The sequence below is a fragment of the Protopterus annectens genome, chromosome 7.part1, assembly GCF_019279795.1.
Source record: "Protopterus annectens isolate FY-2018-M chromosome 7.part1, PAN1.0, whole genome shotgun sequence".
NCBI classification, from domain to species: domain Eukaryota; kingdom Metazoa; phylum Chordata; order Ceratodontiformes; family Protopteridae; genus Protopterus; species Protopterus annectens.
In genome coordinates this window covers 251,538,693-251,555,798 of record NC_056740.1, presented here as the reverse complement: position 1 = coordinate 251,555,798, position 17,106 = coordinate 251,538,693, and the positions used below count along the sequence as shown (strand labels likewise).

At 43.3% G+C, this 17,106-nt stretch overlaps 1 protein-coding gene across 6 annotated transcripts in view; it reads right to left on the bottom strand.

The window, feature by feature from the left end:
* Positions 1 to 17,106, bottom strand: part of TASOR (transcription activation suppressor) — a 2,736,533-nt gene that overhangs the window by 1,534,442 nt on the left and 1,184,985 nt on the right. For all 6 annotated transcript variants that reach the window (XM_044078696.1, XM_044078698.1, XM_044078701.1 and 3 more), the window contains exons 10-11: positions 12,738 to 12,841; positions 12,550 to 12,653 (exon numbers count right to left, since the gene is read on the bottom strand). In XM_044078696.1, coding sequence (XP_043934631.1) covers positions 12,550 to 12,653; positions 12,738 to 12,841 — 208 coding nt within the window. The remainder of the gene's footprint in view (positions 1 to 12,549; positions 12,654 to 12,737; positions 12,842 to 17,106) is intronic.

Here is a 17,106-nt window from a genome sequence, read left to right as displayed (position 1 = left end):
GGAAGAGTGAGCATCCTGAAGGTGGGACCCTTTACGAAAGGGTTGAGAAGTGAGAGATCTAGTGTAGGTCTCCAGGGTTCTTCCTTCTTTAGTGTCAGAAAAATTATTGAATAAATACCTCTTCCTTTTCCTTCTACAAGATGTAGTGGTTATGAATGACACACTGCAGCAATGATCCTAACAATGGACATCTATTTACTAATAGGAGACTTCAATTTTTCCTCCAGCAATTCAGACTTATCAATTTTTGCAAAGTCCAGTCTTTGAAATGTATCATCAAATGGAGAAATACCTAAAGAACATAGCACTAAACACTCTGGAAAATCATCCCTATGTTGCCTCCAGTATTCCATAGTGAAAAACCCTTGTAACAATAACCAGTAGGTCAAAAAATTAACTTACCCTTCATCTAGTGCACTGAATCATCTTTATTTGTTTAAATTTTCTAACACATTATGTTCCAAACTATGTAGCATGCTGGCATACTCCATAAGCTTAAAAAGATTCTAAGCTTTGGTTTATGGATAAAACCACAAGAATCAGAAACTATACAGTAGAATCATGTCTGTGACGCAGACATGTTACGGAATACATTAAGGGTCGTGTGTGTTAAGATTAACCCCTAACCTAAGCACCAAATATCCCAGTGGCAGCAGTCAGTGGGATCAAGAAATAATCATTTAAGGGGCTGTTTAACCTCTGTAAACTAATAAACTTCATAAAGGATAAACTTGTACCACAATTTTGAAGGTGTTACAAAAATGAGATTATACCACATTACAATATGTAATAAAACAGCAAATAACGCTTGAAAATTAAAATTTCAACTCTCTTCAATATCACCTAAGGCACGGAAACACTTGGCCACGTATTTAAAATGGTCTACTTTAAAAATCATATTAGAGGCATATCCAACAAGCAAACTAAATTCAGATGCTAATACTTGTGGGCACAAACTCACTTGTTACCTTCAACTGCAAAAAAAATCCAGTAAAAAAAATACTAAATGTAGCAATCCCGTGCCTATATTTTCTTGGCAACTACTATACAAAGGCCCCAAGTTTAAAAAAAAAAAGAAGAAATCAGTACTCCATACCATTCTTGGACCATATTTAATTTTTATCATTATCTGCAGTCTAACTATTAAGAAAGTACAACTGTGTTGGTAAAGTACAGCTGTGTACAATCTTACCGTAACAGTAAATGTGGTCCTTTTCACTGTTGCAATATTTATCACATGTGGAGCTCCTGCCAAGAACAGCCCAATGTCTGGCCAGCACAACAAAGCCTCTATATCCTCCTCGAGCCATACGTCAGGCATATGCTCCATGTGCAGGAATAGGCCATAAAGGTAATGCACCCATGCCCAATACTCAGAAATGAAGTGTCCCAGGAGAAAGAAGAACATGTACATCCAGTGGAAAGAGAAGCAGATAAGAAATAGGGCTAAGACAGACAAATACCCCAATGACCAGCAGTGTGTTCCCAACAGAAGAAAGGGAGAAAAGGGGGCAGGAGGGAGGGACTGAATATTGCAACAGTGAAAAGAAGGACATCTACTGTTATGGTAAGATTGTACACAACTGTACTATGCCCTTCCTCATCACTGTTGCAGTATTCATCACATGTGGGAGACTACCAAAGCTAAAGTAAAGATGAGAGGAGAAAAGCACAAAGGAGCCACCCACAAACCTATGAAGGATAGCTCTGGCAAACCCTGCCCTGGCTCTGGAAATAGCATCCAACAAATAAAGTGTGGACTGAGGACCAAATAGAAGCTTCAAGGATGGCTCTGGCATCCAAAACTATGAAGAAAGCTCCAGAAGAATGAAGCAGAAAGCTGTTTATCTTTAAAGGAAGAAAAAAAATGGCCTTAGAAATCCAGCAGATGGTTTGCTTAGAAAGTGCCAAACCCAATGTTCTGTTATGGAAAGGAACAAAAAACTAATCAGATTTGTGGATAGCCTTCGTCTTATCCAAATAATATCAGAGTTGTCTATGTAAATTCAAGGTGTGAAGAACCTTCTCACTAGCAGATTACGAAGGAAAACAGAAGGGAGCTGGAAACACTGATTAACAACTCATTGACCACCACGGGCATAAAAGAAGGATTAGTACTCAGACACACCCTGCCCTTATGAAATGTCAAAAAGGAGGGACTCGCCATCAAAGCATCAAGTTCAGAAACTCTCAAGAGCAACCAACAAAACAGTCTTCTAGGTAGAGTGTTGCAAAGGAAAAGAGGGTCAAAAGTAGACTGAGTCAAATTTTCAAAGACAAAATTGAGGTTTTAATTGTTAGAACCTGTGTTCTGAGAGACTGCCTTCCAGACTATCTGCAAATATAAAGAGCTGAGTATTTTTTTTTGGTTATAGAGTTTGTCTATACCTCAAGATGCACGCACTCAAAACTCTCCTTAGCATGGAGAACATCGATATCTGTGCAGTAACAGAAACCTGGTTCAAGGCTCCCGAGAGCATCCCAGCACTACCAGGTTATACCTCATACCATGCTTTTCGGCAAAGATTCGTCAAAGATACCCACACCTCCAGGTTGGTGGCACAGCACGAAGCATAAGAGACTATTCATGCGCAACTAACAGTGGGTAAAACTGCCTTCCAGTTTATAGCCTGCTACAGACCACCCTCCCAAACCCAGGAACCCCACTCGGCCTTCCTGAGAACACTGGAAAATATGAAGGTCTCTCCAAACACCATTATATTGGGCGACTTCAACTACCCAAATGTAGACTGGGAGCATTACTCTAGCTCCAACACCCTAGCCCAAAGGTTCCTAGAATTTATAAACTCAAATGCTATGGAACAACTTGTTACCACTCCCACAAGAGAGGAAAACATACTGGACCTGATCATCACCAACATGGGGGCTCTATGCTCCAGACCAGAAGTCTCACTGGATATTCACATCCCGACCCCACCCCCTGCCCACAAAACCGCAGTGAAAAACTTCTCTAAAGCAAATTTCACACTCCTCAAAACCGAGGTGGAATCCTTCAAAGCCCCCGGGCCTGTGGAAAATACGGCCCAGACCGCAGAATCCTTTATAAACGCATTCTATGAACACCTTCAGGAATGCATGGATCATGCAATCCCAAATAAAACCAAGACCCAATCCTCCAAAGGCAGGCGTCCTGTCTGGTGGACCCCAGCCATAAACAAACTATACAATAGAAGGAGGAAGCTACTACATGATAGAGCAAAATCCCAAAAAGGGAAGACATCTCTGATCAGTATTAGCAAAAAACTACGGGCACTCATAAAATCGTCTAAGGCCAGCTTCGAGAGAAAAATTGCACAGGACAATAAGGATAATCACAAGGCTTTCTTTAGTTATGTTAGGAACCTGGGTGGGAATTCCCAGATATACTCAGAATTAGTCCAAAATGACAAAAAATACACCGAACCCACAGACATTGCCAACATCCTAGCTGACAGGTTCAGCGCAAACTTCTCCCCCCCCCACCAAAATGGAAAATATCTATCCCAGCAGAGCGCTGCCCCCCTGACATCTCAGATGCTCAGGTAAGAGCCGCCCTCTCCAAAGCAAAGAACACAGCATCAATGGGACCAGATGGTGTCCCGGGCTGCATCCTACATGAAGAAGAAGAAGAGCTAAACCCAAACATAAAACTATTGTTCAATCTCAGCCTTACTACAGGATATGTACCCAAAGAGTGGCGTACAGCAACAGTGGTCCCTCTCCACAAAGGTGGTGCCTCAAAGGATCCTGGAAACTATCGCCCCATAAGCCTGACTAGCTTGGTCTGCAAAGCTATGGAAAGGATCATCATGGACCTCATAAATAAAGATATTGGGGACCTACAGACACTGAGATCCTACCCAGTTCGGCTTTGTTAAGGGCAGATCCTGCCTCTTAAACCTGGTTGATTCCTTTGAAACAGTCACCAAGGCCATTGAGGAGGGGAAGGTGGTCCACACAGCCTACCTGGACCTCGCGCAAAAGCCTTCGATACAATACCCCACTCGGGCATTATAGATAAGCTCACCAGCTTAAATATAAACCCCTATGTCACTAGATGGGTTACAAACTGGCTGAAGGACAGAACCCACATGGTTAGAATTGCTGGAGCCATGTCAGACTCCAAACCAGTTACAAGTGGCATCCCACAAGGCTCAGTCCTGGGACCTCTCTTGTTCGGTATATATTTCTCGGAGGTACAGGCCAACACGGAAGGACTGTGGCTGACCAAGTTCGCAGATGACTGCAAACTGGGCGCCATAATAGACTCTCCAGCCAACACAAGCATCCTCCAAAAGGGCCTCAGAAACAGACAACTGGTGCCAGAGCCATGGCCTCAAGCTAAATGCCAAAAAATCCCCATTGGCAAAAACAAAGTGCCCACAAATTACCACATAGGTGGTAATCCATTAAGTACGGAAGAAGTAATTAGGGACCTGGGGACCTAAGTTGATAGCAATCTCTCATTTGACAACCACATGGCCAAAGTGGTTAGAAAAACATTTTATATAGCCCACCTAATCATGAAGGGATTCACATCTAGATCAGGGGAGGTCATCGTGCCTCTTTACTCATCCCTCATCAGGCCCATAATTGAGTACAATGCCCCTTTTGGGATGTACCTTACCAGACACCTGCAGCACTGGAAAGACCCCAAAAGTACCTCACTAAGAGGATCAAAGGGCTCAAACAGATGCCATATGCTGCCCGGTTAAAGAAACTCCAGCTCTACTCAGTGGCATACCGCCTGCTCAGAGGCTATCTGTGCCTGACGTATAAAGCCATGTCCAACCCGGAATTAATGGACATGCTGCACCTCAGAAAATCCAAATCCCATCAAGCTACGCGCTCGAGAGACTTGAACCTCAGCACTGAAATAAATAGGACATGCTGGAGGGACAGATTCATAACCCAGAGGCTCCCTTCACTCTGGAATAAAATCCCAGTCCAGGTTAGGCAGAGTCCCTCATTGACTCTCTTCAAGAGGAATCTTGACGAGTGGATGGGAGATCGTAGGTTTACCCCAGGTATCACTTCTGTGTCACTGTTAGACAGAGGCACAGTAACTAACCTCGAAAAAGGGCATAGCAAAATTAATTTAAAATGGGTGGCGAAAGCCAAACACACTCTGGCTAGGCTTATAAATGCCCTAGGGCAGATAGCCTAGTATGAACCTATGAACTTGCCCATCAAGACAGTTCACACAAAATAGCAAACAAGCAAAAAGCCAGTATTCTTAAAGAGAACCAGTACAATTTTTTGACAAAAAGTAAAATGTGGAGAATAAACTCCCCCAATGGGGACTTATCGGCCCAGAAATTGAAGATATGAGAACTATCAATTTTCTAAAGCACATGAGCAGTACTCGCCAGGCTGCAAGAATGTATTGAAGCTTTATAGCACAAGTGTTTGGGGAATAAAAGCATTTGGAAGACTGGCCATCCACTATATACTTGGCAGGACCTAACTGATATAATTAAGATGACTGCAACAGATTTTTATGATGAACATCAATCTCATTCTCTTTGAAACATGGGAGTATGTAGAAACAATAGACCAACTCTTCCCTAGGACAGTGCCAAATCCTGTTGTAACACTAGCAGAAGATCAGAAAATTTAGCCAACCTGTCAGGTGAAAAGTGGAACTACTCCCCACCCCCCAAAAAAACACACTAAGCAAATGTAGTGCACTATTTTGCCATGCTATTGTAAAACCTGAAGAAATACTAAGAAATACCTTTTTCAGCAAACACAAAAAAATAGCTTTAATGCATGACATCAAGTATTATGAACTGTGTTTGAGCAGTAAGAACTGGTGGGTACAGGGTATGAGTGCACTTGAGCAGTCAAAACTGATGTCGTAATATACACTGTTCAAGGGTATAAAGACAATCCAGGTGTATTAACTTCTGAAAAAATGCAGCGAGACTTTTTGAAAGTACAGTTGTGTAAAATCTTACCGTAGCAATACATGTCCTTCTTTGCACTGTTGCAGTATTCTTTACATAAGGATCTCCTGCAAAGGATAGTCCAATGTCCAGCCAGTATACCAAAGCCTTTAGATCTTATAGTGCTGTACTGTCACATGTATGATCCCCTGTGTAAGGCGTAGAGCATAACTGTGACATACGGACACAAACGCTCAGAACTGAAATGTCCAGGAGGAACAGAACACCCTCAAGGACAAAAAAGAACAGATACATCCAGGAAAAAAAGAGCTGAAGGAAAAGGACACAAGGACCCCCTAGCCCAGGAGGGCAAGAAAAGGGGGGTAGAAGGGAGGGACCAAATACTACAACAGTGAAAAGGAGTAAATCTACTGCTAAGGTACGACTGTACACAAGTGTACTATTTCTTTCGATACCACTGTTGCAGTATTCTTATATAACAGGCAGTACAAGAGAGAAACAAGTAGCAGATTGGGAGGACGAAGACACAGAAGAGCCTCAACAAACCCATGCTGACTAGTCCTGGTAAAACCTGCTTTGGAAATAACTTCTAATTAGTAATACTTAGTGACTACGTATGAACCGAGGACTAAGTACCAGCCACAAGAATGGAAATGGTACCTGAACCCTTGAAAAAAATGCACCAGAAGAGGCAACAACACTAGAAGGTGGTGTCTTCATAGGTGAAGCAAGACATTTGCCATAAAAATAATAAAAAGAAATGGCTTTAGAAATCCAGGAGGAGATGGTTTGATTGGTAACTGCCAAATCCAACGTCCTGGGATGAAAAGAAACAAAGAGCTGCTCAGACTTGAGAACTGCCTTCATTTTATCTAATACCTGAACTATCTATGCTGATCCAAGGTGTAAAGAACCTTCTCACTGGCAAACTGCTGAGAAAGAAAAAAGGAAGGAAGGTTAAGAGACTGATTAAGGAACAATTCATTGACCACCTTGGGCATAGAGACACCTTGTTTCTGTTAAAAACTAAAAAAAGAAGGAATAGTCATGAGAGAGCCTGAAGTTCAGAAGCTCTCTTGGCTGAAGTAAAAGCCTAAAAAAAGAACATTCTTTCAAGTACAATGTTGCAAGGAGGCTGAAAAAGCAGGCTCAAAAGGAGCCTGATTCAATTTTACAAGGACAAAATCGGGGATCCAAGAAGGCAGAATGGCCTTTCCAGGGAGGCCTAATATGAAGGACACCTTTAAGAAATTGCTTAATGTCAAGCTGAGAGGCAAGAGGAGGATTTAAGAGCAAACAAACGGAAAATGCTGACAGGTGAGCTTTAACTGAAGAATATTCCAACCCAGTAGGAAGCAGATCACACAAAAAAGGCAGAACCAAAGGAACCTCCACAGAGAGAGGATCCTGATGGCAAAAGAGGCACCAAACAGAAAATATTTTCCATTTGGACATGCATGACTTTCGAGAAGTGGATTTCCTGGCCTCCTGCAGAACCCTGAACATGTCCTTATAAAAGAGGTGCCTAAAAGGAATCAAAACCTTTTCAACCACAGCAGCATTTGAAGAGAGGACAGAAGAGGATAGGATAACAGATCCCTTGTCTTGTGTGAGAAGACCTATCCAATGAGGCAACTTGTTAATTGCCCTTTGCCAAGTGAGAAAGAAAGGGAAACTAATGCTTTCTGGCTAAAAGTGAGTCACCAGCAAGATTTTGGAAGAGTCCTACCTGATCTTGTGTAGAACTCGTGACAATACAGGGAGAGGGGAAGGCATGCACAAACATTCCCTTCCAAGGAAAAGGCATCAAGTCCATTTTCCAAGTTAGAGGATTTGAAACTTTGCAACAGAAAAGAAGAGGCTGTCTGTTCAGAAGGGAGGCAAAAAGATCTACTTGAGAAATACCCCACAAATGGACTGTATCCACAAACGCATCTCTGAAAAGCATCTGTTTGCGAGCCTTTGTTCTGGTCTGGACCTGCTCAAGTAGTCTACCCTAGACTGTGCTCTAAGGGAATGTAAACCATCTGAACAGCCGCTTGATATTTGACAAGTAAATCCAAGACCTGAAGAGTTAATCTGCAAAGGAGATGGTACCTTGTTCCCCACCTGTTGATATACCACATCACAGTGGTATTGCCTGTGAAGATGTTGAGAGGGCTGGGATAGAAGAGTGAATGAAAAGCTTGCAGAGCCAGAAGTAGGGTTCTCTTCTCCGTTATACTGATATGTTCTGATCTCTGACAAGGAGGTCAGAGACCCCGAACCTTTAGAGGGTCACAAGAAGCTCCCCACCCCATGTCTGAGGCCATGAACAGTTCCTGAGAAGGAATCGGACCCTGGAAGGGAAATCCTGGATTGAGAGAGATTTGATGAATCCACTACTGAAGCTCGAGTTTGAGAAAAGGAAGAGGGAATTCCAGGGATGGCAATGGTGAAGCCCCTGAAATTTCCTCCTATAGAGCCTGGAGAGAGGGAGCATGGGAACAGTAGAGGCCATGACTCCTAGAACCTAAGAAATTCCATGGCAGTGAGAGAGGGGCCAGAGGAAGAAGAGGCTCCAGAAAGGTTACCAGAGACAGAACTTTGGTAGCAGGAACTGAGGCCAGCATGGGGGTAGTCTGACATCTGCACCTGAGAAAGGGTCTACTTTATGCGCTCAAAACATGAAAAACCCGAATCCAAATAGCGCGACACAAAGAGCAAACCACTAATACGTCGACCGTACTAAAGCACGAAATTTAAAACCCCGAACCATCATAGTCGGCCAACCCACCACCAGCAACACACTACCTACCCAAACACAATAAAAATAACACATACGCACTAACCAAAACCCTACTTCTAACCCTAAATTAAAGCACCAAAACCTACTGCTAACCCTACACTAAACCCCACATACACAACTATGCACTATCCTTAACCCCTCCCTAACCCTGAGGTCCGTAACTACCGCACACTTTCCCTACAGAGCTATACCCAAACAAACTATTCCACACACATACACTTAACAAAACCCTACACTAAACCTTACATACATTACACCTACACAAAACCTTGCATACACTACCTACCTATGCACTTACCTTAACCCCTCTCTAACCCTAAGGTCCGTAACTATCGCACACTTACCTTATGGAGCTATACAGCAGACGGGCCAACTATGCAAATTCGATATTTCCACTTTCACGGTTTCGTTCGTGCGATGTATTCGCAGTTCGCTCTTTACGTGTCGCGCTATTTGGATTCGGGTTTTTCAGCTTTTGAGCGAGTAAAGTAGATCCCCTGAGAAAAACATGATTCTGGGAAGGCATCAGGACTGATTTCTTGAGATTTACAGTGAACCCCAGACTGTGTAAAAGACAAGTGGTAAACTGGAGAAACTGCAACAGACTGCTGGAAGAAGAAGCTCTAATGAGCAGGTCGTAAATATAGGGAAAAATCTGTATCCCCCCAAAGCATGCAAAAAAGCAATGACAGGAATGAGGCATTTGGTGAATAATCTTTGGTCAGTAGAAAGACCAAAGGGCAAAGCAGAGAACTATAAATGCAAGGAATAAACACAGAAATGTAAACATTTTCTGAACAGACAGTGAATGGGGATGTGAAAGGTATGCATCCTTAAGGTTTAGGAAACCAAAAAGGTCTGGGGAAGAAGAGGAGGAAACAAGGTCTAAAGAGAGCATTCAGAAAAAAAGAAACCTTGAGAAAAGGGATGAGCAGAGAAAGATCCAGAATTGGTCTCTGTGTGCCCTCCTTTAGAGGAACCAAAAACATTCTGGAGTAAAACCTCTTTCCCACCTGGTTAGTGGAATGAGCTGAATGGTGCCCTGATCGAAAAGGGATGCAGAACCTCTGGGAAATGAGGATGGTGTTCTAGAGGAGGCTGAGGAATGCCTGAAAAGGGGGAGGGGATTTCCAAACCATGAAATACCACTGATGAACAACAAACACCACAGAAGAATCTGAGATAATTTGATACCAATTTGGAAGAGAAAGAAAAAGAGGGGAACCTGGTCGAGGGGAAGGTAGGGCCAAATGTCAAATGGAGACTGACTTTGTCCTGAAAAGAAGGATTTATAGCAGGAAGACTGCGCCTAGATCCTTGCTTACCTTTAGGAGGAGGGTGAGTCTACCTAAGAACAAAGGCAGACTTGGAAGGGTAATTCCTCTGGAACTTGGGGATGGGAAGACAAAAATACGTTTTGAGTTCCTGCAAAGCCTTACCCCTTATCCTGGAGGGACTTAAATAGCTCATCAGCAGCAGTCTCAAAACAATTTTTGTTATTTAGAGGAGCATCCAACAGCTTAGTATTTTTCTTTTCTTTTCTTTTTTCCCCCCAACAGCTTATGTTTAATATCACCAGGTATCCAAGAAAAGTGCCTCATTACAGAACCAAAGGCAGCAAGCCCTAGAGGAAGTATCATCTGCACCTTAGCTGCATTTTACAGAGTAACAGGCAACCTGGGAAGTGGACCCAAATGAGGAAAGAGCCAAAGCCTTCCAGTCAGACATCACCTTAGTTACGTAAGAAAGCAGAGCAAAAACATACCTAGTTATGCGAGTCTGGTATTTAATTGCCCTAAAAGACAGGGTGGCAGCAGTATATACTTTCTTAACCAACCTTTCTATAGCTCAACTGTCCTTATCTGAAGGAAGGAGCTTATCAGAAAAAACTAAAACCACTGAAAGATCAGCAGAAGGACATTTATACAAAAAAATTGCAATCCTCAGGCACCTTGTAGAACCTGCCAGGTTTCTTGTGAACTGGAAGCTGAGAGTCATGAGCTACAGAGGCAGCAGTAAAGGTGTCCAGAAGGGCTGCCAAAACTATAGGAACAGCAGACAGCTTGGTAACTCTTCCAAGGGAGAATCTGGATTCAAAGAATCCTCCTTCCTCTGATCCACAGTCTGGAAGGGAAGGAATTCAAGAGTAAGGGATTCCTCCCCAAAATCCAAGGAATCCAATTCTCTAAGCCCCTTAACATGGTTGGAAGGACCAAGGATGGGCAGGGACTGAAACCCCTTGAGGAGGCCTCAGGTCCCTTAAAGCATTGAACAGACCCTGAGAAAAATCCATCCATTCATGCTAGGGATCTTTAGCAACAGAGGAAAGACGAGCATTTCTCTGCTTTTCTTGAGTGGGACATGTGCTCTAAGTACCCTTGAAGGTTCAGACCCTTGGCGAGATTCAATAATGGTAGCAGGTACCCTTCCCTCACTAAAGTCTGCGGAATTCCCCCTTGGTCCCTCAGAAATAATAATCAGAGGATCCCCCTTAATATCTGGTGCAGATGTTGGAAAGAACGTGCTAAGAATTTGGATCCATGCTGGCCTCCGGACAGTATTAAGACACACGGATCGGCGGCAAGCACCAGATGGTCTTCAGGGCTTTTCACTAGCTTTCAGACAGACGTCTGGGGAGGATGGCGAGCAACCATTTCAGACCTGATCTTTTTTGGCCTTCTTTTGTGCAGATGGCTGGCCCTAGGTATGAAAGGATTCAGCCACCGCACCCTGAGCCAACAGCTTAAGTCACTGGTTTTCTAGGTATATGGATAAGGAAGATAAATGACTACACAGGGACTTAGGCACAAACGCATGACTGAAAGAGCACTGAATATAGTCATGGGAAGCACCTAAAAAAGACACTGGTTGGGACGGTCTGTATGAGGAATCTACCTCCTACACTGACATTTTCTCTTCCTGGATGACGAATGGAAATACAGGGCAAATTTGAAAAAAAGATAGAGGAAACTCCAATGGGGTATTTACTTGAAAGCTTGGTAACCAGCACAGCAGAAGGGCATTCAGACTAACTTTGAAAAAAGCATTCGGACTGGCGGCAAAGAAGTTCAAAGTGATTGTGTCTGTATGTCACCTTTATGCCCTATGCCTTACATGGGGATCATACATGTGAAATACAGCACCTATAACACCTTAAGGTTTTGGTGTACTGGCTGGATGATGGGCTATCCATGGTAGGAGATCCCTTACGTAAAGGATACTGCAACAGTGATACAGAAGGACATTTAGAACTGTCAAAGGCACTTGTCTGGTCATTTTTAGCATTTGGAAAACTCTGTGCAAAACAAAATATGCATACTGTACAGTTTAAAAAAAAAATTTAGTTGAGAAACCTTCTACAAATACTAAGCTCACAAACTTTCATCAGGGCAATGGCAGACCAAGTGCCTACACTGTCCAGCTGCTCCCTCTAGGGGTAAGTGCAAGGTGACAAGCACTGATCAATGACAAGTTGGGTTGGGAAGGGGATGTGATTGCTCTACTTACTCAATCCCATCTTCCTTTGAATTTGATGTGATGGAAGTTAATGACTACTTCACAACCTAGCACACCTTATATCATGTAAACTAAAATGACGTTCTGCACTTCTCATCCACTATTCTTGGAAAGGGCAAGAAAACAATTCTACCCCCTCCACCGTAATATTCAGTTAGAGAAATGAACATGGATCATTGGTATCACTGACACAAGACAAACAATATTTAAGATACATACTCATGTGCTAACTTAAGTGTTTCTGTTTAATGACAAAAATAAATTATTAGTAACAGCTGAAAGCATGTCATTTTCATTTACAAAATGAAAGCAGTTATGGAAGCAGGTTAAACCTACCATTTTTTCTTTCTCCAGCTTTTGAATAAGAGCTTCAATATTACTTCCAATTCTAGTCTTCTCCACCAACTCATACAGACTGCAATACTTTCCACCTTTCAAAACTAAAACCAAATAAATGTTGAAAATTTCAGGAATTAAACTTATAAAAAGCTCTAGGAATATGGAAACATAAAAGCACTTCTTACCTTCCCTTGCCCCTTTGAATGTTTCCATGCACAGCAAAGATGCAGGAATTCTCTTTTTCAAGTTATCAATATTCATGGCAGTGTCAATGTCAAGCTTCTCTGCCCTAAACATCAAAGAATCACAAGGTTATCAAATTGCATGTTTTAACCTCTTTACTGCTAAGCATTTTCAGAAAGCCTGTCCCCAGAATATATGATTTTTTTTTTTGTCATTTTTGCTCTCCGTACTGCTGTATTTCCAGAATGCTTCAGTATCTATTCATGAAGTTTTCAGGGAATGTTACTGGTATAATTATCTGTAAAATACAACTAAACAGGTCACATAACTTGAGAGAAAAGCCAATAACTGCCATCATTTTAATAAAAAAATTAAACTTCAGTGTGATTTTCATGACTCAACCCTCACAAAGAATGAAAAAAAGTTATGTAGTTACTATAACGTTACATCTGTATTATCAATTTTTTTAATTTCTCCTCACATACGGGTTCGTAATCTGAACCATCAGATCTGACATGGACTTTACTAAGCTTGTGGCCACCAAAAAGCTCTTGGATACCTCCCCTTACCCACAATACACCTCTCCGTTACCTCAGATCTTGTTTGCTAGGATTACTCCCCAAAGGAAGGGATATAGAAAGGAAATTGAGAGCGACCATTTCTGCAGTATGGGAAAGTTACAAAGAACCATAAATTATGTTTCCTGTTCTACCAGAAACCATAGGTTGGGGGCTGGGAGGGAGGATTTGTGAGGAAAAATGAAAAAATCGACCATACAGAGAAAGAAGTTATGTCTTACCATAACGTTCCATCTGTGTTGTAGATCTTTTGTTCATTCATTAAAGCTTGAACCTTGGTTCCGTCCTCGGAACAGATACAGCCGTTTTCCAGCTCGTGCAAGCCAAAAACTCTCAGCTAAGAACCTACCCACAATGCCCCTCTCCTAGATACTCCAGATCGAGTTTGCCATCCTAGATAGAAGATGTAGTAATAGGAAAAAAAGGTTTAAGAGGCTCTGTCTGAGCAAATACCCTAACCAGGAGTTCTTAAAGTCCACCAGGAATCCAGGCAGGGGAAGAAGGGTGGGAAGTAATGAATGAACAAAAGATCTACAACACAGATGGAACGTTATGGTAAGACATAACTTCTTTATCTAATGTTGTAAATCTTTTGTTCATACACTACAGCTAGGACAGAGTCCCCAGCTACTTGAGTCTTGGGTGGCCCTAAGGAAGGATATTCCTGCGCACCATAGAACCAAAAGATGCTCGTCCCCTGGAGGCCAAATCCAATTTGTAATGAGATATGAAGGTATGAGGTCTTGCCCAAGTGGCTACTGCGCATATATCATCCATAGAGGCTCTGGAATGAAAAGCTACAGAAGTAGCCATAGATCTGGTAGAATGAACCTTTATTCTGGAAAGTAAGGGTAGCTTATTCTGTTGGTAGATAAAGGTAATGACGTTTCTAAGCCAAGAGGACAAAGTCACCTTGGAAACAGGTTTACCCAGTCTGGGTCCTGCAAAGGCCACAAACAATTGGTCTGTTTTCCTGAAAGATTTAGTCCTGTCCAAATAACAGCGAAGCTGCCGGTGCACATCCAGGGTGTGCAAAAGGTACTCCCCTCTATTAGAATGCCTTGGGAAGAAAACCAGAAGGTCAATAGATGTGTTAATGGAAAAGCCGGAAATGACCTTGAGCAAGAAAGAAGGGTCAGTACGAAGGGACACCCTATCGTGTGGAAGATCAAGTAAGGACCCTTGACACTCAAGGCCTGCAGCTCAGATACTCTTCTTGCTGAGGTGAGTGGTACTAGAAGTATGGTTTTCCATGACAAAAATTTCAAATCACATGAATCAAAGGGCTCTAAGGTAGAGCCTGTGAGAGACTCAAGCACCGGAGTCAAGTCCCAGGGTTCTAAGGAAGGCTTGACCGGAGGTTTAACATGTAATACTCCTTTCAAAAAGTCTTGCATAGGCAGTGTGACATAACTGAAGAATTATCAAGACCATTATGAAAATTGGCGATAATTGCTAAATGTACAGTGATCGTTTAAGCTGAGGCTCCTTCATGTAGAAGAGTAGTCAGGTATTGTAGAATATTCTGAACAGGCATAGAGAAAGTGTCTAAGTTCTGGTCTTTGGCCCAAATAGAGAACCAAGTCTGTTTACTAGAATAAACCTTTCTAGTGGAAGGTTTGTGTGAGGCCAGAAGAATTTCATGAGCAGTAGATGGGATGTCAGGCAGCCTGGCAATCATTGCAAGTGGAGGAACCAAGCTGTGAGCTTGAGACTGTGCAGGTTCGGATGAATCAATCCCTGAGGATGAGATAATAGGTCCTGGGAATGATCCAGGATCCACGGGCTGTGAATCAGATGAGGCCATAAAAACGGGAACCAGACTTGATGTGGCCAGTAGGGAGCAATGAGGATCACTTTGCTTTTCAACCTCTGAGCTTTCTGGAGAAATTTTGGAATGAGGGGAAATGGGGGAAAGGCATACAGAAGACCCGGGGGCCAATAGTGCGTTAGAGCGTCCCTCGGTGGTTCCCCCTGAGGGGGGATCAAGGCAAAATAGCTCCTGTATTTGTAGTTCAGAGGGGAAGCGAACAGGTCGCAGCAAGGCTTGCCCCAAAGTTGGAAGATCCAATCTGCTATTACAAGGTTCAGGGACCACTCATTAGGCATCAGGATGTTCCTGCTCAGATTGTCCGCAATAAGGTTGGAACTCCCGGGAATGTGCGTTGCTATATGAAAGCAACTGGAGGCTATTGCCCAGTGCCAAATCCTCATGGCTTCCCGATACAGGAGGTAAGATCTGGTTCTGCCTTGTTTGTTGATATACCAGACGACTGACACATTGTCTGACTGAATTGCAATGGTCCTCAAGAGACCGAATGACAGTGCCCTGAACTGGTAGTGATTAGCTCCCAGCCGGAAGCGGAAAAACCTCAGGGAGTGGTGATCCATCTTTATGTGGTAGTACACACCCAGTAGGTCTATAGAGCACACCCAATTGTCCCTCCCTAGGAAGGGAAGAATGGACTGTACTGTGACCATCCGGAATTTTTGAGGTTTAATAAATTTGTTCAGTAGGCTGAGATCCAGGATTGGTCTCCAGTCCCCTGTCTTTTATGGCACTAAAAAGAACCTCGAGTAAAACCTGGACCCTGTCTGTTCTGGTGGAACTGGTTGGATGACTAACAGTTTTTCTATTTCTAAGGCTGCTAATTACCTCTGATTGGGTGGGTACATCGGGGATTCATTTGGCTGGTCTGGGAGTTAAGTTGAATGATATTTGGTAGCCTCTGGATATTCTCTGCACCCAAACATTGGCAGTAATAAGATGCCAGGCTGGTAGATGCAGAGAAAAACGACCCCCGACTGCTTCCAGAGGAAAGCAATCTGGCCTCTGCTCAGGAGCGTGGGTAGGGTCTGCCAGAGAAAGAATCTCTGGCTCCGTGGTTACGCAGACCCCCTCTACCCCGAAAGGGGCATCTTCCATATGAGTTGCCCCCTCTGCCCCAGGGGGATTGATCATCATGAGTGTCACAAAAGGATCCTTGGGGTTTCTTGAACCATATCTTTTCTCCCTTCTGGTTCCTAGAGTAGGACCATTGGGGGTTGGAAAAGCGTATGCCCACAGCAGACAAGGTCATTCCATCTTTCTCAATACGTGCAAGTGCATCTCGTACCATGGGTCTGAAAAGTGCAGATTTGTCGACAGGTGCATTGATGAAGGAAGATTTAAAGGGGTCTGCGAAGTCACACAATCCCATCCAAGCATTACGTCTCATGCGAGCTGCCCCCTCGGTGGTGTGAGATATCAAACGCATCGAGGAGTTCGAGATGGATTCAAGGGTAGCTAGCTGCGAGGCTAGAGTGTCACATACCTCATCAGGCAGTACCCCCATCAAAGAGGAAGACAGTTCAGACATTAGGTCTCTCTGGAGTAGAGTTAAGTGTGCCAGATAATTCAGCAACCGAATGACGAAGGTCGCTGATGCATAGGTCCTCTTCCCTAACCTGTCCATGGTCCAGGATTCCCTGTTTGGAGGATGGACAGTGGAACTATCTTCTGCTAGTTCCTCTTGGTGGCCGCCGCCATGACTGTCGGCTGCTTGGACCAATGGGGCTGGTCTTCAGATGTAGATAACATTTTGTCCGGCCTCTGGGGGACAGGTTCTACATTGTCCGGGGCCTTCCAGGTACGCTGCACAATTAGTTTAACAAGATCATCTGCTGATGGGGTCTCCCAGGAAGTAGATGGCTGGGCACAGAAGGTCTGCACAAACACCGATTCCTCAGAAGAAGGGTTAGAGGACTTCCATTCTCCCTGCTGTTTGAGGATTTTGAGAATGTCTCCGAATGA